Source organism: Rhinoraja longicauda, chromosome 4 (genome assembly GCF_053455715.1).
Source record: "Rhinoraja longicauda isolate Sanriku21f chromosome 4, sRhiLon1.1, whole genome shotgun sequence".
NCBI lineage: Eukaryota > Metazoa > Chordata > Chondrichthyes > Rajiformes > Arhynchobatidae > Rhinoraja > Rhinoraja longicauda.
Window position 1 is genome coordinate 58,960,458 of NC_135956.1, and position 24,933 is coordinate 58,985,390.

A 24,933-nucleotide genomic window follows, 5' to 3' on the forward strand; every position below is an offset into this window, starting at 1 on the left:
ATGCACGATTTCGGTTATCAAGAATTATGGATTGTGGGATCTTGTACATTACAAGGGGTGACATTCCCAGGATTGTTGTTTCTGATTGGACGGGGGCTGCAAAAGTTGCATCTCTGTGAAGGTGGACACAAAAAGCTGGAGTGACTCAGCGGGTCAGGCAGCATCTCTGGATAAAAGGAATAGGTGACGTTTTGGGTCGAGACCCTTCTTCAGACTGAGAGTCAGGGGAAAGGGGAATAAGAGATATAGACTGTACCTAGGATAAATAAATGGAAGATACGCAAAAAGCAAGGATAATCAAAGAAATGTGCAGCCCACAATGGTCCATTGATAGCTGTGGGATAGGTGATAACGAGTTAATACTGACAGTGAATTCAACAGGACGACAGTAAAACTAGTACGGAGACGAGGGTGGGGGAGGGACGAATAGATAGAGGGGATGCATGGGTTACTTGAAGTTAAGAGAAATTAATATTCATACCGCTGGGTTCTAAGCTGCCCAAGCGAAATATGAGGTGCCGTTCCTCCAATTTACGTTTGGCCTCACTCTGACAATGGAGGAGGCCCAGAACAGAGAGGTCAGTGTGGAAATGGGAAGGGTAGTTAAAGTGTTTGGCAACTGGGAGATCACGTAGGCCGAGGCGGATTGAGAGTAGGTGTTCAGTGAAACGATCGCTGAGTTCACACCTGGAACATCGGATAGGATACATGTGGTTAGAGGAGGTGCAAGTGAACCTCTGCCTCACCGAAAGGACTGTTGCGGTCCCTGGACAGAGTTGAGGGAAGAGGTATAGGGACGTGTTGCATCTCCTGCGGTTGCAAGGGTTAGGTACCTGGGGAGGTGGTGGTTTGGGTGGGAAGGGATAAATTAACCAGGAAGTTGTGAAGAGAATGGTCTATGCGGAAAGCAGAAATGGGTGGAGATGGGAAGATGTGCCTCGTGGTGGGATGCCGTTGGATGTGGTGAAAATGTCAGCCGGCTGCACAGCGATTTAACCCCTGTGGCTTTCATCCTGGATAGCTGTATTCAAAGGGCATCAATCACCCAATGTAGATAGGAAAGCATACTCTTCAGCAGTGTATTCTGTAGTCCGTTTGTTAAGTATTAGTGTCAGTGTCTTTTGTCTCTCGTTCAGTTGTCCGTCCTACAGTTACAGTTCCATAGTTTCTTTGTTTTGTTAGTTATGATATGTTCATTTTTTAGTTAAGTTCTGCAGATATTTTAATGCTTGGCTCTGATGCTGTATAACCGTTGTGCTTGAATAAAAGTTACAAAACGCTACTACTGGACTCGGTAAATAATTGAGAATTCACTGATCCTACTGTTGGCAAGAGTTATTTCTAAGTAATACTTCTTTCTCTAAATGCACATGTAATTCATATTTAATGTGAAATGAAATTATAAAAGCAAACAAATGAGCTTCAAAAATTAACGGTACTGTCCTATAATCATTGAGCTAGATAGAGCTTTAAGGATAGCGGAGTCAGGGGGTATGGGGAGAAAGCAGGAACGGGGTACTGATTGAGAATGATCAGCCATGATCACATTGAATGGCGGTGCTGGCTCGAAGAGCCGAATGGCCTACTCCTGCACCTATTGTCTATTGTCTATCATGCAACTGGCTTTAACAATAAGACATATAATCACTATTGGATAATGTTGGCAATTTTGAAAACTGATTATTGCTCTGAGTTTTGTAAAAATCTGCTCTGTTCACCTAGAACACAAACACAAAACACTAACTCTGCTTCTTTGAAATAACAAAAAATTGCAGTAAATACTTGGCAGGTCACACAGCATTTATGGTGAACGAAAGTTTAATTGTTTGAGGTCCATAACTTAACAGAAAAAAATCAGAAGAGTTTTCTACCAGTATGTTATCAGCATAGGCAATAATGATCTATAATCATCATTAATACTGTGCATTAAGCAAACTATTTGTGATAACTAAGGTATTTGTGATACCTTCGATTTGAACCAGCATCTGCTGTTATTTTCCTACACATATTAAGCAAACTATGAAGCTTACCCTTTCCCCTCTCCGTCCACAGTGTACTTACAAAACTTACAAAATTCTTAAGGGGTTGGACAGGCTAGATGCAGGAAGATTGTTCCCGATGTTGGGGAAGTCCAGAACAAGGGGTCACAGTTTAAGGATAAGGGGGAAGTCTTTTAGGACCGAGATGAGAAAGTTTTTTTTCACACAGAGTGGTGAGTCTGTGGAATTCTCTGCCACAGAAGGTAGTTGAGGCCAGTTCATTGGCTATATTTAAGAGGGAGTTAGATGTGGCCCTTGTGGCTAAAGGGATCAGGGGGTATGGAGAGAAGGCAGGTACAGGATACTGAGTTGCATGATCAGCCATGATCATATTGAATGGCTCGAAGGGCCGAATGGCCTACTCCTGCACCTATTTTCTATGTTTCTATGTTACTTAGGTAGTGTACTTATCCTTAAAAAATATCTGTGCTAATTGTCAGATACATCCCGTGGCAGTAATTTGCAACAATATTTTGCTGAAATACATTTATCTCAAATCAATTACTGGATTTGTCTTCTAATTTTGGACACCTCTGGAGCTGGAAATCTCTGCCAAGAATTTAATTTGCTGTGGTATAGTGCTGACCAATTGACTTTGATCAGAGCATTGGGATGAAGTTTTTAGATCGCAATCCCAATGTAACAATGCAGGTGCATTGCTCCCAGTAACATTTCCAGAATAGAAGATGAGTACATCCTGCTATTTATTCACTGAATTGGCTGCCAGCATTTGGTTGTGCTATAAACACTGAGGACTTCAGCCTTTAAAGTGACACTCTGGAACACAGCAGCATCTTGGGATGTTATGGATGCCACACTGAGAGAGGGATAAAATCGGGGATAGACCTACCTTCCCAATTCCCTCACCATGCGTATAGTGCTTGAACATTGAAAGAGTGGAGGCCCTTTCAATTCACAAAGAGCACCAAGCTCTAAAGGGGAGCCTAAGACACTTTGTGGATGCAATATACCCCTGTTGAACTTTGATGAAGTCAAGAACACAGACACATTCACAAATTATTCAGTTGTGCAAGGGAGGTAGAAGGTACTGTAAATAATCAAAACCTGTTTAAAATAATCACAGGACTGGGAAGCTGAATATGACAGTCATCTTGATCCCGGCACATGTATGTCTGAGGTCAGGCTGCTCTCTTTCACAACGGTCTTGGGAAACCTAGCTTGCAAGTCAAGTCAAGTCAATTTTATTTGTATAGCACATTTAAAAACAACCCACGTTGACCAAAGTGCTGTACATCTGATTAGGTACTAATTTTTTTTAAATGAAACATACAGTAGCACGCAAACAGTTCACAGCGCCTCCTCAATGAGCCTCAAACGCTAGGGAGTAGAAATAGGTTTTGAGCCGGGACTTAAAGGAGTCGATGGAGGGGGCAGTTCTGATGGGGAGAGGGATGCTGTTCCACAGTCTAGGAGCTGCAACCGCAAAAGCGCGGTCACCCCTGAGCTTAAGCCTAGACCGCGGGATAGTGAGTAGCCCCAAGTCGGCCGACCTGAGGGACCTGGAGTTAGAGAGGTGGGTTAGAAGATTTTTGATGTAGGGGGGGGAATGTCCATTTAGGGCTTTATTCGTGAATAGGAGGAGCTTGAAGTTGATTCTGTACCGTACAGGGAGCCAGTGGAGAGAGGCCAGAATCGGGGTGATGTGGTCCCTTTTACGGGTACCCGTCAGGAGTCTCGCTGCGGCGTTTTGGACCAGTTGCAGGCGGGACAGGGAAGATTGGCTGATCCCAGTGTATAGGGAGTTGCAGTACTCTAGGCGGGAGGAAATGAAAGCGTGAATGATTTTTTCTGTGTCGTCGAATTGGAGGAAAGGTTTGATTTTAGCTATGGTTCGAAGTTGGAAGAAGCTGGCTTTTACCACAGCGTTGACTTGCTTATCAAATTTTAATGCAGAGTCAAATATCATGCCGAGGTTTTTGACATGCGGTTTGACTAGGCAGGGTAAACTTCCAAGACTGCCTGTTATCGATTTGATGGAGTCGGGGGGGGGGGCAAATAGGATGACCTCAGACTTGCTCTCATTTAATTGGAGGAAGCTCTGTGCCATCCAACATTTTATGTCCTCAAGGCAGTGTAAGAGGCTGTTTAAATTTGACTGGTTGTTGGGTTTCAGGGGGAGGTAAAGCTGAGTGTCATCGGCATAGCAGTGGAAAGAAATGCCGTGCCTTTGAATGATTTGGCCAAGGGGGAGCATGTATAGAGAGAAGAGAATGGGGCCTAGGATGGAGCCTTGTGGAACTCCGCAGGAGAGGCTAGCTGGAGCAGAGGAATAACTGCCTATGTTGATGGCGAAACTCCTATCTTTGAGGTACGAAGCGAACCAGCTCAGGGCAGTGCCATCAATGCCAACCGCGTACCGGAGACGGTCAATAAGGATGGTGTGGTCCACTGTATCGAACGCTGCGCTGAGGTCGAGAAGGAGCAGGATTGCACAGTCGCCGGTGTCGATGGCGAGAAGCAGGTCGTTGTGTACCTTCAACAAGGCAGACTCTGTGCTGTGGTGGGCTCTGAAACCTGACTGGAAACTTTCCAGGATGGTGTTTTGGTGCAGGTAGGGCACTAATTGGTTTAGAATTGCCTTTTCAAGGACTTTTGACAGGAATGGCAGTTTGGAAATGGGTCTGTAGTTGCTAGGCAAGGTGGGGTCTAGGTTAGGTTTTTTCAGTAGGGGCTGGACCACCGCGTGCTTGAAACTGGTTGGAACAGTGCCAGTGGCCAGAGAACTGTTGATAATAGAGAGGATGCTGGGACCGGCTATTGCAATTGTGTAGATGTTGCTCCCCAGAAATCCAGAGATATGGTTGAGTGCGGTTGGAAGATTTGGTGAGGATTGGTCCTTTGAATGCGAGTACTTTTACATCTCTTGGGATCCCAAAGTTTGCCTAGGGCCTGATGCTCCTACTAATAAATTCCAGCAAGATGACAGCAAAAGCAATCTTATAAAGTAATTTACAAAGGCAATTGTGGTCAACAGAAATAATTTTCAGCTTTTATGATGCTCTATTTCAGCAGTTTGAACTTTCAATATAGATTGCCATTTTTAATGCTGCTCGAATATGAGCAGCGATATCATGTTAATTAAACTGGCACTGCACAAGAACATATTAGGTCCACAAACACTGCGGGAAAATTTCCTTCACACATTTTTAAAAATCGGCTTCATGGAAGGAAGCAGTCGGCGATGGTGGAACGTTGTTTATCGAACTGGAGGACTGTGATTAGCGGTGTGCCTCGGGGTTCAGTGTTGGGTACATTGCTGTTTGTCATCTATATCAATGATTTGGATGAGAATGTACAAGGCATGAATAGTACATTTGCAAATATCACTAAATTCGGTGGTATTGTAGATAATGAAGATGGTTGTCAAACATTGCAGCAGAATCTTGATTGATTGGGCAGGTGGGCTGAGGAATGGTTGATGGAGATTAATGCAGAGAAGTGCCATTTTGGGAAGTATCACCATCTACACAGTGAATGGCAGAGCTCTGGGGAGTCCTGTAGAGCAGAGTGGTTGAGGAGTGCAAGTATATTGTTCCGTGTGAAATGACAAGACTAGGTAGTTAAGAAGGCTTTTGGCACATTGGCCACAGTTATACAAGATATTGGTGAGGCCACATTTAGAGTATTGTATTCAGTTTTGGTCACCGTTATAGGAAAGATGTTCAGCTGGAAAGGGTACAGAGAAGATTTATGAGATTGTTGCCAGGACACGAGGGCCTGAGCGACAGGGAGAGGTTGAGTAGGCTAGGACTTTATTCCTTAGAGTGCAGGAGGATAAGCTGGTGATCTTATAGAAGTGTATAAGTTCATGAAAGGAATAGTGAGGGTAAATGCACAGTCTTTTACCCAGAGTAGGCAAATTAAGAACTAGAGAATATAGGTTCAGGGTGAGGGGGTGGGGGTGGGGGGTGGAAAGATTTAATAAGAAGTGTAGGAGCCATATCATATCATATCATATATATACAGCCGGAAACAGGCCTTTTCGGCCCTCCAAGTCCGTGCCGCCCAGCGATCCCCGTACATTAACACTATCCACTAGGGACAATTTTACATTTACCCAGCCAATTAACCTACATACCTGTACGTCTTTGGAGTGTGGGAGGAAACCGAAGATCTCGGAGAAAACCCACGCAGGTCACGGGGAGAACGTACAAACTCCTTACAGTGCAGCACCCGTAGTCAGGATCGAACCTGAGTCTCCGGCGCTGCATTCGTTGTAAAGCAGCAACTCTACCGCTGCGCTACCGTGCCGCCCTACATTTGTGTTTATTAGCTGTCTTAGCATATTACATTATTTTGTATCCTGCTGTATTATTTTTGAACACTTGGGGGTTGTCGTGAGATGAATACATATATGGGATTATGTGCATATATGGACTGGGAGAATTAGGAGTATAATTGGGAATGCGCTGACGTGATGCTTCAGACACGAGGGGAGCTTGGCTAGATACAATTCTTACCGTCTATGATGGGAGAAATACGATCTGTTCGTAACACTACTTCAATAAACGACTAATTAAACTGAAATATTGTGAAGATCTCTCTGTTGTTGTTTGCGTCAAGAATGATCACTCCACTCCTTTCGTGAAATGGTAAAGGAGACAAATCGATGGTAAGAATCGAAGTTGACAACTGTAAGAATTATACTCTTTGAGTATATTGTAAGAATTACCTCAGCTGAATAAACTAAGAACTATCCTCGGTGAGTGAAGATAAAAGTCGACCTGTTTCTCTCAGTGAGACTGGAGCTTGTTAAACGACTGGACTGAACAGGGATTGCTTTATCTGGCAAGCCTGTACCGAATTTCAGACTGACAGGGTCAATTACCTGCGCTGATCTGTCTAACCGAGATTGAAAACTTCGAAAGCCTTCGCGCAGGGAGTAAGTACAGCATTAAGATTTATTGGAAAAGCTGTTTTTCAGAAGTTGTATTTGAAAGCTGTTACTGAAAAATTTGGAAATGCTTTTAAGCAAGAAGACGCCAGCAAATGTGGCGACAGTACTGTTTCATGTCTAAGATTGGAAAACGATAGCAAAGAGGTGCATATTGCATTCATAATTGGAAAATCCAGCATGGCACCATTAAAACAAATGACAATTCCCAGAATAGAGCTTACAGCTGCAGTCCTAGCTGTCAGAGTTGACACAATGCTGCGAAATGAATTACAGCTTCAACTGGACAAATCCATCTTCTGGACTGATGCTTAACGGTGCTTAAGTACATCAACAACTAAACCAAACGCTTTCAAACATTTGAAGCAAACATAATCTCTTTTGTAAGGGATGCTACTGAACAATGTAGATATGTTAGCACAAAGGAAAATCCTGCAGATCCTGCAAGAGGACTAATAGCAGACCGCTTCTTAAGCTGGAAGAGAAGATTGAAGAAGATCCTGGCTAATGGGCAAAATATTGAAGACCATATCAGATGCACAAGGTCTTGTGCGCACAGTTCGACTTCAGACTAAGAGCAACATCTCGGAAAGACCGATAACGAAGATATGTCTGCTCCTAGAAGCTGATACGCGAGTACAGCAAAGACTGGTGGCCTTTAAGATTGAAGAATCACTTTAGTAGATTAGATGCCAACATATAGTGCATGCTTTGTTTTGATTATGTGTGTTTTTTTAATGGCTCCTTTTAATGTTTATTAGTAATTGTTTTGTTATATACTTAGAACAATTAGGGGTCGGTATGTGGGAGCCATTTGTGTTTACTAACTGTCTTACCATATCATATTATTTTGTATCCTGCTGTATCATTTTTGCACACTTGGGGGTTGTCGTGGGATGAATACATATATGGGTATATGTGCATATATGGACTGGGATGAGCCAGAATTAGGAGCATAATTGGGAATACACTGACGTAATGCTTCAGACACGAGGAGAGCTTGGCTATTATTACATTCTTACCAAGTCTATGATGGGAGAAATACTATCTGTTTGCAAAACTATTTCAATAAAAGACAAATTAAACTGAAACGTTGTGAAAATCTCTGTTGTTGTTTGCGTCAAGAATGATCACTCCACTCCTTTCGTGAAGTGGCGACTAAAGGAGACGACTCGATGGTAAGAATCAAAGTTACCACTATAGGAAGATTTACCCTGAAGGGTAACTTTTTTTGTAACCACGGTAGGTAAATGGAACAAGCTGCTGGAGGAGGTAATTGAGGCAGGTACTATCTCAATTTTAAAAAAAACATCATGTGGTTAGGTACATGGATAGGATAGGTTTAGAAGGATATGAGCCAAACAAAGGCAGGTGGGATGAGTATAGATGGGGCATGTTGGTTGGTTTGGGCAAGTGGGACCGAAGAGCCTGTTTCCACATTGTATAACTTTATCTGAATGGTCCTTCCATAAGCGAGGGTGCTGTTCAATTCACTTCTACCCCATTATGGACATTGGACTTTATCTATGGAACTGTGCCCTACAATGCTGATTATTATAGGGGCGTGGCTGTGTTCTGCAGCTGCGGCTCACCGGCAGTCTCTCCGTTTTTTTTGTTGTGTTTTTTTGTCATTGTTGATGTTAAATGTACGTTTTGTTTTATTTTTAACTGTGTATGTAGGGGGGTGGTGGGGGGGTTGGGGGAAACCTTTTTTTAAATCTCCTCCTCAACGGAGATGCGACCTTTACCGTGTCGTATCTCCGTTCGCGCAACGGCCTAACATCGTGGAGTCGGCGGCCTCCAGCTGGGATCGACCTCGAAGGCTCCGGTCGCAGGGCCTGGACTTACCATCTCGGAGGCTTCGGCCGTGGGCCCTGCAGACCGCAACATCGGGAGCTCGCAGGTCCCTGGCTGGCGACCGGCTTTTGGCTTCGACCGCCCGAAGCACGATCAACCCGCCCGCAGGCCCTTCATCACCCTGCGTGGCTCGGCCGCAGCACTTTACATCGCCCGGTGGGGGCTCAGGACTCTCATCGCCCTGCGTGGCTCGGCCGCGGCATTTTCCATCGCCCGGTGGGGGCTCAGGACTTTCATCGGCCTGCTCGGCTCGACCCTGGGACTTTCCATCGCCCGGTGGGGGCTTCAAGGGGTTGGGAGCCTCGATCGCCTCGTGGCGCCACGGGAGAAGAACGAGGAGGAGATAAGACTTTGCCTTCCATCACAGTGAGGGTATGCCTAGAGCAATCACTGTGATGGCTGTTTTGTGTAAAAAATTGTATCTGTGTGTCTTGTGTTCTTTAATGTCTACTGCTGGACCCTGACGTGAGAGGACGCTGGCGTTGTGTATTCGCCGCTTTTCCGTCAGGATAGTTTGTCTGTTTGTTTCTATGTTAATTGTATTTGTAAAGCGCTTTGTGCATGTGTTAAGGCGCTATATAAAATAAATATATTATTATTATTATTATTATTATATTCTGCACTCTGCATCTTAGATTTTGCTCTATCTTTTGTACTCGAGTCTGACTTGATTGTATTTATGTGTAGTATTATCTGATCAGATAGCATGCAAGACAAAACTTTTCACTGTACATCATCTGCACGTAACAAATAATAAACCTGATCCTATCCGATAGCCTTGGGTGGATTAGCGTGCTTAACCTATTTTTACCAAACGCATTAATTACATCTTATTTACTGTACCTGTTTAACCAAGAGCTCCAAGACTGAACGCAGGTACTTGGCATCTGTACCATCCCTTTGAGTTATCAAAATTTTGGTTAGGAAAGTCACAACATCAGCCAAAAGTTTCTCATCCTCAACGCAGGCTGGAAGAACTTGTAAAAACCTGGAACATAGTTAATAGCAACTGTGTGACATTTCAAACTAGGTGAGGTCATTGAACAAAGCAAAAATTTAATTTCAATACACACGATTTTGTATTATTTTTTAAATGCCAGCTTTTGTTCAAAGTAAATTAAGGGGCTAAAATAAATCAACAGCACAAACTGAAATCATAAAAATAATGAAATTTCAATCCTCCAGACCTTTCCATACTACCAATGTACCATGTGGTTATCCAGTAGTATAAGAAAATAACTGCAGATGCTGGTACAAATCGAAGGTATTTATTCACAAAATGCTGGAGTAACTCAGCAGGTCAGGCAGCACCTCAGGAGAGAAGGAATGGGTGATGTTTTGGGTCGAGACCCTTCTTCAGACTGAAGGGTCTCGACCCAAAACGTCACCCATTCCTTCTCTCCTGAGATGCTGCCTGACCTGCTGAGTTACTCCAGCATTTTGTGAATAAATGTGGTTATCCAGTTGTACATTTCATCACCACCTGAAAAAAGATAGGTAGCGAACAAATCTAGAACATTACAAAAGTGTGCAAGATCTGTAGCATTGTGATATTGGATCATTTTAATTACTCTGTTATTGACTTAATGATATTAATGTAGAGATCCAAGAAGTGTGCATATATAGGGTGAGTTTGCAGGGTTGGAGAGAACAATCACTGACCATTTGAGAAGTGATCTTGGATCATACAAGTTGATATTGAAAATGGAGGTAAGCAAGAAATATTCTAAAAAGACCCAAACTGCAAAAGGGCTGAAGACAGAACCAAAGTACCTGTCTGCCATTTCCTTGTTCCCCATAATAAATTCACCCCTTTCTGTCTTCAAGGGACCCACATTTGTCTTAACTGATTTTTTCCTCTTCACATACCTCAAGAAGCTTTTACTATCCTCCTTTATATTCTTGGCTAGCTTACCTTCGTACTTCATCTTTTCTCCCCATAGTGCCTTTTTAGTTACCTTCTGTTGATCTTTAAAAGTTGCCCGATCCTCTAGCTTTTACCTTTACAATTTCTCAGTTCTATCCATAATGACTCTACATCTTCCGATTCTAAGTCACCCCACGCAAGGGACTGAATTTAATTCCTTACCAACAGAGCCACCCCACCCCCTCTGCCCACCTGTCTGTCTTTTCCATAGGACGTATACCCCTGAGTATACAGTTCCCAGCTCTGATCCTCTTGCAGCCATCTTTCTGTAATTCTCACAACATCATACTTACCAATTTCTAATTGAGCCTCAAGCTCATCCACCTTATTTCTGAGACTTCACATATTCATATATAACACTTTAAATTCGGTATTCACCTCCCCTCTCACACCGCTTCCTATTTCACCTGACCATACAAAAAAATCCAAATGTGCTGCTGCCACACAGCTTTGAAGCGCGACAAACAGGAGGATAGTAGAAGACTGCTAGGAGAGAAATATTCAGCAACATTTTCTGTTTTGGCTTCAGATTACCAGAATAAGCAATCATGTTCTACTGCAAGGAGACATGAGTAGGCTGGCTGGATAGGCAGACAAGTGGCAGAGTAAATTTAACATCAAAAGTGTGAAGTGACACACTTTGGCAGAAAGTGTCAACAGAGATAATTTAAACTCAATGGCATAATTCTAAATAGGTTACAGGAAAAGGGAGACTTGCTTATGTGCATGCATTAATCCTTGAAATTGCAAGCAGTTTTGGACGGAGAATTAGAATTCAGAGAGTGGTTAATAATGCATACAAAATATACAATCATAAATGGAACCATACAGTACAAAATTAGGGAATTATTATTCAACACGTGCAAAATATGTTTTGGCTACAACTAGAGCACTGCATCCAGTTCAGATCTCCTTTAATAATATGAAAATTATTAAAAGGGTGTATTAAGGGTTTACTAATAGGCCCTAGCTATGCCTGCCTCTTTGTTGGGTACGTCGAACAATCCCTGTTGGGTACGTCGTACACTGGCCCCATCCCCGAACTCTACCTCCGCTACATTGACAACTGCATTGGTGCTACCTCTTGTACCCATGCAGAACTCACTGACTTCATACATTTCACCACCAATTTCCATCCTGCTCTTAAATATACTTGGACTATCTCCGACATCTCCCTACCGTTTCTGGACCTCACCATTTCCATCACAGGAGACAGACTAGTGACTGACATCTACCACAAACCCAGACTCCCACAGCTATCTGGACTACACATCTTCCCACCCTGTCTCTTGCAAAAAGTCTATTCCTTACTCCCAATTCCTCCGTCTACGCCGCATCTGCGCCCGGGATGAGGTGTTTCACACTAGGGCTTCAGAGATGTCCTCATTCTTCAGGAAACGGGGCTTCCCCTCTTCCATTATAGATGAGGCTCTCACTAGGGCCTCCTCTATATCCCGCAGCTCCGCTCTTGCTCCTCCTTCCCCCATTCGTAACAAGGACAGAATCCCCCTTGTCCTCACCTTCCACCCAATCAGCCCGCGTATCTAACAAATCATCCTCCAACATTTCCGTCACCTCCAATGGGACCCCACTACTGGCCACATCTTCCCATCTCCTCCCCTTTCTGCGTTCCGCAGAGACCGTTCCCTTCGTAACTCCCTGGTCCACTCGTCCCTTCCTACCCAAACCACCCCCTCCCCGGGCACTTTCCCCTGCAACCGCAGGAGATGCAACACCTGTCCCTTTACCTCCCCCCTCGACTCCATCCAAGGACCCAAACAGTCTTTCCAGGTGAGACAGAGGTTCACCTGCACCTCCTCCAACCTCATCTATTGTATCCGCTGCTCCAGATGTCAACTTCTCTACATCGGCAAGACCAAACGCAGGCTCGGCGATCGTTTCACTCAACACCTTCGCTCAGTCCGCCTTAACCAACCTAATCTCCCGGTGGCTGAGCACTTCAACCCCCCCTCCCACTCCCAGTCTGACCTTTCTGTCATGGGCCTCCTCCAGTGCCAAAGTGAGGCCCACCAGAAATTGGAGGAACAGCACCTCATATTTCGCTTGGGCAGCTTGCAGCCCAGCGGTATGAACATTGACTTCTCCAACTTTAGATAGTTCCTCTATCCTTCTCTTCCCCTCCCCCTTCCCAGTTCTCCCACTGTCTTCCTGTCTCCACCTACATCCTTTCTTTGTCCCGCCCCCCTGACATCAGTCTGAAGAAGGGTCTCGACCCGAAACGTCACCGATTCCCTCTCTCCTAGATGCTGCCTGACCTGCTGAGTTACTCCAGCATTTTGTGATACCAAGGGTTTACTAAAATACTTCCAGGGATCAAAGGTTTTCAACTGCAAGGATATAATGCAAATGGTGGAGATCAGCAGGATGAACAGAAATGTATGCACACAATCATGTCTAGTTTAGATAGGTAGATTTAAGATCTCCCATTGGCAGTTAATTTAAGTGTAGGGAATACAGATTTAAAATTTGGGACAAAAGTTATAAAATGGGTTTGAGTGGAACTATCATGTTTTGGCCATGATAGTTAAAATCTGAAATACAATGCCTCAAGGGTAATGGAAACAGAAACAATGAGTACCTGCAAAAAGAAAACGGATAGACATTTCATAGGGGATAACGAGCAGACAGACCATGGAAAACAAACTAATGGGTAACAAGATAATGAGACTAATGGATTGGCCTATGAAGAGACTAAATGGGCCTCGTGACCTCCTCTTGAAATGTAACAATTCAAATATTCCATACACATTTTGCTGTTAATTATGGAAATTAAACAGTAGTTCTTTCAGATCAGTGTATACGACAGACAACATCCCAGCTTCATTCCCATTTGAAACAGGGGTTAACAATGACAGGCAGGAAGGCAATATTGAGGAGACAATTAGGACAGTCATCATCTCACTGAATTGCAGAGCAGCTTGACAAGGGCAAGTAACCGACTCCTGCCCTTAATTTGTGTATTCATGTGTCGAAAAAATCAGTTTGTTAAGATTGTTTCACAAAGGACGTAAAGTTTGTTTCAAACAAAAAAATACTGGAGTACGTTTCCGAACAAATTCATCAGGTTTTCAGCTTTCATGACCTCACAAACTGTCCCATCCGAATAGGAAATAAACTGAAATGAACCATTGTTAAGCTAGTTACATTCCACAAAACATTTTGCACAACAAAAAGCACAAAGTATTGGTGTAACTCAGCATGTCAGACAGCATCACTGAAGAACATGGACAGGTGACATTTCGAGTCAGGACCCTTCTTCAGATTGATTTTTTAGACTTAGAGATACAGAGATACAGCACGGAAACAGGCCCTTCGGCCCACCGAGGCCGCGCCACCCTGCGATCCCCGCACATTAACACTAACCTACACACACTAGGGACAATTTTTACATTTGCCCAGCCAATTAACCTACACACCTGTACGTCTTTGGAGTGTGGGAGGAAACCGAAGATCTCGGAGAAAACCTACGCAGGTCACGGGGAAAACGTACAAACGCCGTACAGACGGCGCCCGTAGTCAGGATCAAACCTGAGTCTCCGGCGCTGCATTCGCTGTAAGGCAGCAACTCTACCGCTGTGCCACCGTGCCAATTGTGGTGGGTAGGAAGCTGGAAGAGAGTAGGGCCAGGACAAAGCTTGGCAAGTAATATGTAGATAGGGGTGACTTTTTAAATTTTTGATAGGCAGATGGTTGGATAAAGGCGAGAGATGAAAAGACTGAGGTATGAGACAAAAGGATTGAAGAGTTGCATTCTAGTCCCATACTTTCAAGGAGAAATTGCAATGCTTTCCTGGGCAAATTTGCTTGCCCTGAGCTAGATGTTAAACCCATTCAGCAGCAACCGACCCCGCTGCATTTAAACATAGTAATTGCAGATAGATCAAACAGTGGCACTAATCATTTTTATGATACTGTCTCGAAAATAATGGAAATCATTTAAGAGAAAAATGGTGGTTTTAATTGAAACAAAATACATAAATCATAAAATATGTGAAAAATAACAATTCTAAATAATTTAGTAATGGTCAATGGTTGCATTTTCAGCAATTGTACAAACCTGCCCAATGCTGTCTGCCATTCAAGGTTGTGCAAGATAGATATGCTGCTACTGGTTCCTTGTTTCAGTGCTAGTTTATCATTCAATAAATATAATCTCATCCTGGCAAGAGCAGAATTGACGGCACTGTGAGAATCTGCCTGGGTGATGGAAAGAAGAGAGTCCTGCAGACCACTGGCAGCATGACTTGCTTTTAGCACCACTTTGTCAACAGGAGACAGTATCATGTCCTCTGGAAACCTATAAAAAATCAAATCAATTTGCCAATTAAATCAGTTTGGGTACAAATCAATTGTGTAGCTTCATTATTTAATCCACCGTGAAATAAAATATAGAACAGTTTGTATAAAGTTATAACATTAACAAACAATCCAACACAAGGTTTATTGAAGAACATTTTGGATCTGAATTTCTATTTTGATTCCTTAAACACTGCTTGATTGCCAGTGTGGGAGCCATTTGTGTTTGTACTAGCTGTTTTACCATATTATATTATTTTGTATCTTGTTGTATTATTTTTGGACACTTGGGGGTTGTCGTGAGATGAATACATATATGGGCATAATGGACTGGGAGGAGCCAGAATTAGAAGTATATCTGGGAATGCAGAGACGGGAGGCATCAAACACGGAGGAGTATGGCGAAATATAGTTCTTACCAGACCTATGACGAGAGAAAAGCTTGGAGAGATACAGATCTGTTTGTATTACTACTTCAATAAACGACTAATTAAACTGAAACGTCTTTAAGATCTCTCTGTCATTGGTTTGCGTCAAAATCGATCACTCTACCCTCTGTGAAGTGGTGGCAAGCAGATGGACTTTATTGTAAGGAATAAAGTTGCCACTACAGCCAGTTTGGGAAAACATGTGGATTATCACAGATTATCCAGGTTTACAGCTTTGAAAAACACATTTGTCCCTGTATAATGATTTGGATTAGTCCTCAGGAAGATTAGAAAGCAGTTCTTCAAACTCTGTCAACAGGCAAGTGGTCAGTAGTGCCACATCAAAACACACAGACCAGAAAAGGAAATGAATAGGATGAAGTTCATTGACTGAGCACCCTCCTGCTAATCTGCTCATGTTTACATCCAAGAATAATTATACAGAGATCAGGTCAGAGGCCTGCAATGAGTGACTTAAGTCAGGAGAGAATCTTTGCCTATTTCTTTGACAAGCACCCCTTGCCACATCATTGATGACATTTTCTCCACTTTCTTTTGGAAACTTTTGTCGACCTCTCCCTCTTTTGACTTTTTTAGTTCCAACTTCTGTTGTGACATCGACCATCCTGACTTCTCCACTCCCATGGCCTACTCCAATCTCACTCCTTCAGAATGCACAGCCATTCACTAAGTCTACACCAGTCCCAACTTCATTATCAAACCCACTGACAACGTAAGTGCCATTGGTAGTCTAGCAGATGTACCTCTATCTTGCTGAGGTGGAGTCAGCTCTCAGACACGTCCTCATACCTACCTCTTGACCATAACTACACCAATGAAAACCAGGCCACCATCTCATGACCCACCCCAGATCTCATCACTTCCAATAATCTCCCCTCCACAACCTCCAAGCTAATAGTTCCCCAACCTCCCCCACTGCCCGTGTCTATCTCCTACCCAAAATCCATAGAAACATAGAAAATAGGTGCAGGAGGAGGCCATTTGGCCCTTGGAGCCAGCACAGCCATTCATTGTGATCATGGCTGATCATCTACAATCAGTAACCTGTGCCTGCTTTCTCCCCATATCCCTTGATTCCACTGGCCCCTAGAGCTCTATCTAGCTCTCTTTTAAATTCATCCAGTGAATTGGCCTCCACTGCCTTCTGTGGCAGAGAATTCCACAAATTCATAACTCTCTGGGTGAAAAACTTTTCTTCTCACCTCAGTTTTAAATGGCCTCCACTTTATTCTTAGACTGTCCCCCTTGGTTCTGGACTCCCCTAACATTGGGAACATTTTTCCTGCATCTAGCTTGTCTAGTCCTTTTGTAATTTTATATGTCTCTATAAGACGTACAAACAGGACTGCCCTGGCAGACCCATTGTTTCCACCTGCTCTTGCCCTACCGAACACACCTCAACGTTATCTTGTCCTCCAAGTCCAGTCTCTGCCCAGCTACATCCAGGACACCTGACAAGAACTCCTCTTGGCCCTCACTGCCTCATATTTACCTTGGACAGGGCGTCCATTTTCTTTTCCATTCCCCCATCAGGAAAACCTCAGGGATCAACAATGATGTGATCATATGGATTCATAACTGGCTTACTGATAAAAGACAGAGGGTTATGGTGGAAGGATGATATTCAGGCTGGAGATCAGAGGGATCTGTGCTGGGGCATCTGTTGACTTGGACATAAAGTAGATGAGTTGCTTAGTAAGTTTGCAGTTGACACCAAGATTGCTATGGTTGTGGACTGTAAGGAAGGCTGTTAAAGTAAACATTGTGACAGAAATGGACAGAGAAATGGCAGATGCCGTTTAATCTGAACAAGTGTGAGGTCTGGGAGCAAATTGCACTCTGGGAGGCCAGATGTAAAGGGAAATCATACAATTAACAGCAAGACCCTTGACAACATTGATGTACAGAGGGATCACGGGGTCCAACTCCATAACTCCCTGAAAATGGCAAAACAAGTAGAGTGGTACAGAAGGCCGAGGGTATGCTTGCCTTCATTGGTGAGGACATGGAGTTTACAACTCAGGAAATCTTAATCTTCTTGATTAGCCTACCATCGGGGACTTTATCAAATTCCTTACAAACATCCATGTAGAGAACATCCACCTCCCTGTCCTCACCAATCACCTTCATCACCTCCTCAAAATATTCGATCAAGTTAGTAAGGCAGGACCTGCCGGTTTCCTCCCACACTCCAAAGACGTACAGCTATGTAGGTTAATTGACTGGGTAAATGTAAAAATTGTCCTTAGTGTGTGTAGGATAATGTTAATGTGCGGGGATCGCTGGGCGGCGCGAACTCGGTGGGCCGAAGGGCCTGTTTCCACGCTGTATCTCTAAATCTAAATCTAAAATAAATCACGCTGACTGTACCGAATTAACCCATTCTCTTCCAAATGGGTGTAAACACTATCCCAAAGAATTCTCGCCACTGGCCTCCCAAATGACACGTAGCTCACCAGCCTATAATTTGCTAGAATCTCTCTACTTCCCTTTACTACAAAGGAACAACATTAGATACTGTGGAGACCTCAGAGATCTTGCCTGTGGCCAGAGAAGATGCAATTATCTTCATGGCTCCCCCAATCCCCTCTTTTGCCTCTCTCAGTAAGCTGGGATGGATCCCATAAGACCGTGGGAATTTACTCTTCAAGACCCCCAACACTTTCCTTATATAATCTCAGACTCTCCTTAAATAGTATTCTCCAGCCTGATTGCACTGTCTTCCATGTCTTTCTCCTTTGTGAAAATAGATGCAAAATACTCATTTCGCCCCACCAGCATCACCATATTCCTTAACATCTCTTGCTTTTGCAACTCTGAGGTATGCTTAAATTACTTTCTTTTAAATCAAAAACTATTATTGGTGTTTTTTAATTCTTTGTGCCATTTGGCAGGCTTGGTGCCCAGAATTCATTTCGTAAAAACTACTTACAATGCCAAAAAATTCAAATAATGCAAATGCGCACTTACTCAGGTATGGTGTAATTTCTCTGATCTATGGTTTGCTCAATTCCATGATACCATGCAAGGTTCCAGGCTATTTTCAACGTGTGTGATACAGGTTTCATGGTCATTGCATCCGATGTGGACGGAACCACAATACAATAGGGGCTCACAGCATGATGTACTGCCACTTTGACCATTAATTTGTACCTTTTTGAATTAATAGAACAAATCAACATAAAATCATGCTGAACAAAGCATAATAACATCTGTTCCCAGAAAATTTGGGTGGGTTGATGAAATAAGTATGTTTTCAAGTGTTTACGAAATCAAATTAGAGGTTTCCAGAGATTTATAATAGGTAGGCTTTCAGCACCTTTATATGCAGTAAAATTCAGAAATGGTTTGCACAGTATATTTAGTCTTCTGAAGATAAACAGCAATTGCATGATTACTTTGTGTCTTTATCTATTTGATATACAGTAAATGCTTGTTGTAACGGAGGGGGAGTTGTGTCAGTTATTGCCATTTTTCCACTATAACTGATTGTTATTATCATGGTATGTAGCTGAAACATATAACTACAAATGATGGTTAATACCCAAAAGCACACAAAGTGCTGGAGTAACTCAGTGGATTGGGCAGAATCGCTGGTGAACATGGATAGGTAACTTTGGGACCCTTCTTCAGACTGATTCAACCTGCTGAGTTACTCCAGCACTTTGTGTAGTAACACCCTACAACTAGGCGCTGATGCTGCTGGTCTGTGCCAGCGAGCTCCTCCGCATCAGCTGCCCTGCCGTCTGACCGACCGACGCAGTGGCAACGGCAGCCCTTAGTTGTCAGCTGCCTCCACAATCTGCCATCAACGACAAGACACACCTGGCCACTGTGGGGATCCCTCCCCTCCCTCCAGCTGCCACTGCTGCCCTCCCACACCAGCAGCCACCGCCATCCCCCCAACGTGCTCTCCCCTTCTTCTCCCCCGCAGCTAAAACCCTCCAAAGTGGACCATGTCGGTGACTCCATGGGAGAATGAGGAGAAGGCAGCGATGGATGGGGGAAGAAGAGGCCGAGTGGGCAGTCCGATAGGTAGAGGAGGCGGCAAAAGTGGTGGTGGTGGGGGGGAGGTGGTGTGGATGGGGGATGGGGCCCGAGTGAACAAAGCGACGGACCGACAGAAGAGAAACAGCAGCAGGTGAGAGTGGGAGAAGCCCCATGGTGACTGAGCACATCCCGCCGGAGGCGGCAGCCCAAGGAAAGCGCTAACCCCAGGGGCTACAATGTGAGCCACAACAAGTGTTATCGGACCTTGCGATGGGTTAAGGAGGGCTTGCTGATGAACCTTGCGAGTTGGGGGTGGGTTCGGAAGCTGCGGCTGGGATGGCCTTGCGAACCGAGATGGTGGATTATAACCAAAATCCATTAGGATGGGGTCTGTTAAACCGAGGGTTTACTGCATTTGTTTCACATCAAAATTTCCATAAAATAAGTATTTTTAAATTGCACTCTTTGTTTTCATCCAGCTTTTGAGGTGTGAAAGTAAGTGAGGTTTCTTTTCCAGTGTATCTAAGATATCCAAAAAGCACCAATGTGGACTTAATTGGAAAATTGAACTTCCTCACAAAAGAACTGACTTGAAACCTTCACTCTGTCAAACCTGTTAAATATTTTCAACATTTTATTTTAATCTCAGGGTCCCAGAAACTGCGATATTTTGGTAATTCTACCTAATCCACAGTGGCAGTAACACAGCTGACAGAGCTACTGTCTCACAGCACCAGTGACTCCTTCATAAATCCTTGCTGACTTTGACTGATCCTGTCACTGCTTTACAAATGAGCTGCTATTACATTTTTAATAATCGATTCAAGCACCTTGCCCACTACCTATGTAAGGCTAACTGGTCTATAATTCCCCATTTTCTCTCTCCCTCCTTTCTTAAAAAGTGGGATTACATTAGCTCCCTCCAGTCCACAGGAACTGATCCACAGTCTATAGAACATTGGAAAATGATCACCAATGCATCCACAATATCTAGGGCCACCTCCTTGAGTACTCTGGGATGCAGACCATCAGGCCCTGGGGATTTATCTGCTTTCAGTCCCAACAGTTTATCTAGCACCATTTCCTGACTAATGTGGTTTCCCTTCAGTTCCTCCCTCCCACGAGATCCTCGGTCCCAGAGTATTTCTGGGAGATTGGTTGTGTTTTTCTTAATGAAAACAGACCAGAGTAGTCATTTAACTGGTCTGCCATCTCTGATCTGATTCTGACTGTAATTATAAATTCACCTGATTCTTACTATCACAATAAAGAAACCAAAGTTGCCAAAAGTCATCCCCCAAATATTTTTTAGCAGTTGATAATCTTATTTTCTGGGCAATTGATTTATTTTTTTATAAATCGATCAGGATTAAATTTCTCATGTACTACTCTTTTTATGAAATTTGTGTTGATGAACATGCTGCCAAGCCGTATCACAATGGGTGGAAATGTATGCAGACATGCTTCAGCTATTTTAATGTAGACAAAAAAATAACATTAAAATATGTTGGCAAAAAACATTAAGTGCAGAGAAACTTACCTCCGAGTTACAGTAACAGGCAAGCTGAATGGAGAAGGAGCAGCAACACTATCAGACCTGTTCAGAAAATGGCCTCATGAGCAAAGCAATCAATATTATGAAAAAAATCAACACAGAAAGAAATGACAGATCAGTACTTTTGATTAATAACCAAGAACTTTAGACTACACACATGGTGACCTGCAACATATATATGTATCCATTATGTTGTCTCTTAATTCTAGGTCACTCTGAAACTTTCACATAGCAAAAGAAACAAAACACAATTCGCAGTTTAGGTTAGGGAGGTTTAATTATCCTTGGAATAGTCAGCTCTAAAAAGGAATGAAAATAGAAAAGAGATCATCCTATTACTCAGGAGATGGTTTTATTCTTACCGTTATCAGAAGTAAAAATAATGGTTATTTTTAAGATACTGACTCAAATACATGAAAAACTCAAACGAAAACTTAAAATTTGTTGCGAGGAAAAATGTTGGTCCACCTCGTTTACAAAATCTAGTACCAATTAATGGAAATACTGCAAATGGATACAAGCTTATGTTAAATAATTACACATGATAACTCTATGCCTTAACTTTTAAATGGTCCCAAAGTTGCCATGAAGTTCGTACATTTTGTGCACAATTCAAGCGCATCTTATACATCTATTGCTTCTCACCCCTCCAAAGGAAGTCAGTTGGGGCGGCAAAGCATGGTGGTGCCTGGAGAGAGTGACGAGAGGCTAAAGGAGTAGAGAAGAGAAAAGGATTGATGTGGAAAGAGGGAATTTGAGTAGGTTAGATCGAGGAGGATCCAGCAAGAGTTGGGGAGAAGGATTGGGGATATGGTTGAAGCACAATTTAGGAGTTAATTGTATGGGTAATTGGGGAAACAATCGAGATGGAGAAGAGGGCTTTGGTCTGGATACAGGCCATGATGGGATTGGGAGGGAAAGGCGAATGAGAACAAAACAATTCACCCTATCTTCTCAGGCAACAGAAACTTGGTATTTTGCACCACCAGATCACTCAAATTCAGGTGGCCCCCAGTGTCAAAGTAGGCAGTAAAACTCCAGATAAGGAATCAAGACCAACACTGACATGCCAGAACCATGCTGTATGCAGACACAATCTACAATGTCAAAACATTCACTGCTGTTAATGCACTAATACATTAATTTTCAAAACAGCAATGTTGTTTTACAATTAACCTTTGCATACCTAAACACTGAGCCATACTACAGAATTCCAAGATCATTTTGTTTAAAACATTTTTATGGTTTCATATATTAAGTCAATAACCCGCAGTCTTACCAAGCATCTATTCTGGCTATTTCATCGAAAAGAAGCAGGGTAAGTAAGGCAGCCACCTCAGAAACCGTATCTGTGTCTTTCTGCAAAATCAAGGATACTGAAAAGAGAACAAATATTAATTAAAAGTTTACTGATATTCAATTTGGTTTTGTGCATTTCAATTTGAGTTTACCTAATCTTTTATGCATTTGTCCTACCAAATCACATTGAAGTAAAAGTATATTTATTAAATCTTTGCAATGTAATACAATCCACTTTATATTAAGTAGGAAACAAAGGTAAACATTAAACAAATGTAGATCATAGTCTATAATTATTATATCGTACATTTAACAGTTACAAATTGATTTTTTTTACACATTAAGCTTTAGATATAGATTAGATCAGTTTCACAAAAATGAGAGCTGATATGCAATGATGTGAAACAGTATCAGAAAAATATCCTTGCTTTATGAACACGATTAATGGCCTAAATAGAAAATGTTGATTAAACTAAATACAATGCACATTTTTAATAACAATAATAAAAATACATCTAATAACAACACTTGTTTTCAGATATAATAACCTGTAAAAAATATCAGTATACTGGTTGAAACAAATCTGTTCAAAAAATTGCATGCCACAATGCTTGTCATTGGTAGCTCAGATGATGTGAAAAGTGCTTTGCACATTTGCAGACCGAAAATGTTCATTTTCATTGACACCAAAATAAATTGGAAATTCACAAATTTTGTATTGCACCTAGAGTGCAAGCCAATTAAACCTTAAGGTGTGAGGTGTATACTAAACGAGTTACCTAAATGATATGTTTCCCCATCTGCCCATAGAATTAAATGTATATTTTACAAAGGACAAAACCCAAGAAATATCAATTCATTCTACCTAGTTAAACTAAATTGTGGGTGTGGGGTTTCAATGGGATAGACAAGGATGGAGTTAAAGGGAAAGAGAGAATAGGAATAATTAAGAAACACCCCAGAATTAACGGGGCAGAAAGCTCACGAAACAATAGGAGAGAATGGCCAAGTGTAATAGGAATTGATGTGGAAGCTGAGATGAGCAAAGGATTAAAAGTACTATATATGAATGTGCAAAGTATAACAAGTAAAGTGGATGAGCTTGAGGCTCAGTTAGAGATTGGTAGGTATGACATTGTGGGGATTACAGAGACATGGCTGCAGAAGGGTCAGGACTGAGAACTGAATATTCAGGGTTATACGTCCCATAGAAAGGACAGGCAGGTGGGCAGAGGAGGTGGGGTAGCTCTGTTGGTGAGGGATGGAATTCAGTCCTTTGCGAGGGGTGACATTGAGACTGACGATGTAGAGTCGTTGTGGATAGAGTTGAGGAATTATAAAAGTAAGAAGACAATAATGGGAGTTATCAACAGACCCCCAAATAGTAGCCTGGATATAGGGTGTAAGTTGCAGCAGGAGTTTAAATTGGCATGTAACAAAGGTAATGCCACTGTAGTTCTGGGGGATTTCAATATGCAGGTAGACTGGGAAAATCAGGTTGGTTCTGGACCTCAAGAAAGTGAGTTTGTAGAGTGTCTCCAAGATGGATTCTTAGAGCAGATTGTACTAGAGCCTACCAGAGAGAAGACAATTCTGGATTTAGTGTTGTCCAATGAACCAGATTTAATAAGGGAACTCAAGGTAAAGGAACTGCTTGGAGATAGTGACCATAATATGATTAATTTTAATCTGCATTTTAAGAGGGAGAAGGTTAAACCGGGAATGTCAGTGTTGCATTTGAACAAAGGGGATTATGAAGGCATGAGAGAGGAGCTGGCCAAGGTCAAATGGAAAAGGATCCTAGCAGGAATGATGGTGGAACAGCAATGTCAGGAATTTCTGAGCATAATCCAGAAGATGCAGGATCATTTCATTCCAGCCATGATCACAGTGAATGGTGGTGCTGGCTCGAAGGGCCAAATGGCCTCCTCCTGCACATATTTTCTATGTTTCTATGTTTCTCTCAACAAACAGACGAGACATAAATCTTTCCATCAAGGAATATCTGAGCTGCATCTCTCAGAACCAGAAAAAAAGAGAGAAGCAAAATGCACAAAAATAAATAACAAGAACTTAGAACAAAAATCAGTAACTCAGGAGCTACATGATATAAACGCCATCTCAATACAGATTACCTGAGCAGGAGTGCAGTGTGTGATTGATTGGTTCACTGAGGGAGCTGAAGTAATTGTCAGAATCCAATTAAATAAAAATCCACTCATCGCAAAGAGAAACAACAAAATGGCTGACATGAAATGGAGCTGTGCATTTGCAGTAAATTGCAGCCATGGGCATCCTCTTCTGAAGCAATCAAGATGTTAAGCCAATGCATGCCAATGCTTAGCATAAGACTCACTTCAGAGAACTGATGTTTTTCTTTTATCCTCGGATTCTCATTACAGTTTAAATACTCTGTCCTGAGAGGTTGATAACGGCTCCCTCTCCATCAACATTCTAAATTCTTCATTCCATCAATGTACCAATCACCAGCAGACCAATACTAAACATGCTTCTCCAAACCCTCGATCCTCCCCCAACACCTGATTAGGTCATTGTTTTCAAACATCTATGCCCCTCTAATGTCT

The 24,933-nt window shown here is 42.6% G+C and overlaps 1 protein-coding gene across 1 annotated transcript in view; it reads right to left on the reverse strand.

Moving 5' to 3' along the window:
- The window catches only part of rttn (rotatin), a 175,102-nt gene that overhangs the window by 76,854 nt on the left and 73,315 nt on the right, over positions 1 to 24,933 (reverse strand). Inside the window, exons 22-26 of the mRNA XM_078398650.1 lie at positions 22,329 to 22,425; positions 21,035 to 21,091; positions 18,475 to 18,657; positions 14,817 to 15,056; positions 9,655 to 9,799 (exon numbers count right to left, since the gene is read on the reverse strand). Coding sequence (XP_078254776.1) covers positions 9,655 to 9,799; positions 14,817 to 15,056; positions 18,475 to 18,657; positions 21,035 to 21,091; positions 22,329 to 22,425 — 722 coding nt within the window. The remainder of the gene's footprint in view (positions 1 to 9,654; positions 9,800 to 14,816; positions 15,057 to 18,474; positions 18,658 to 21,034; positions 21,092 to 22,328; positions 22,426 to 24,933) is intronic.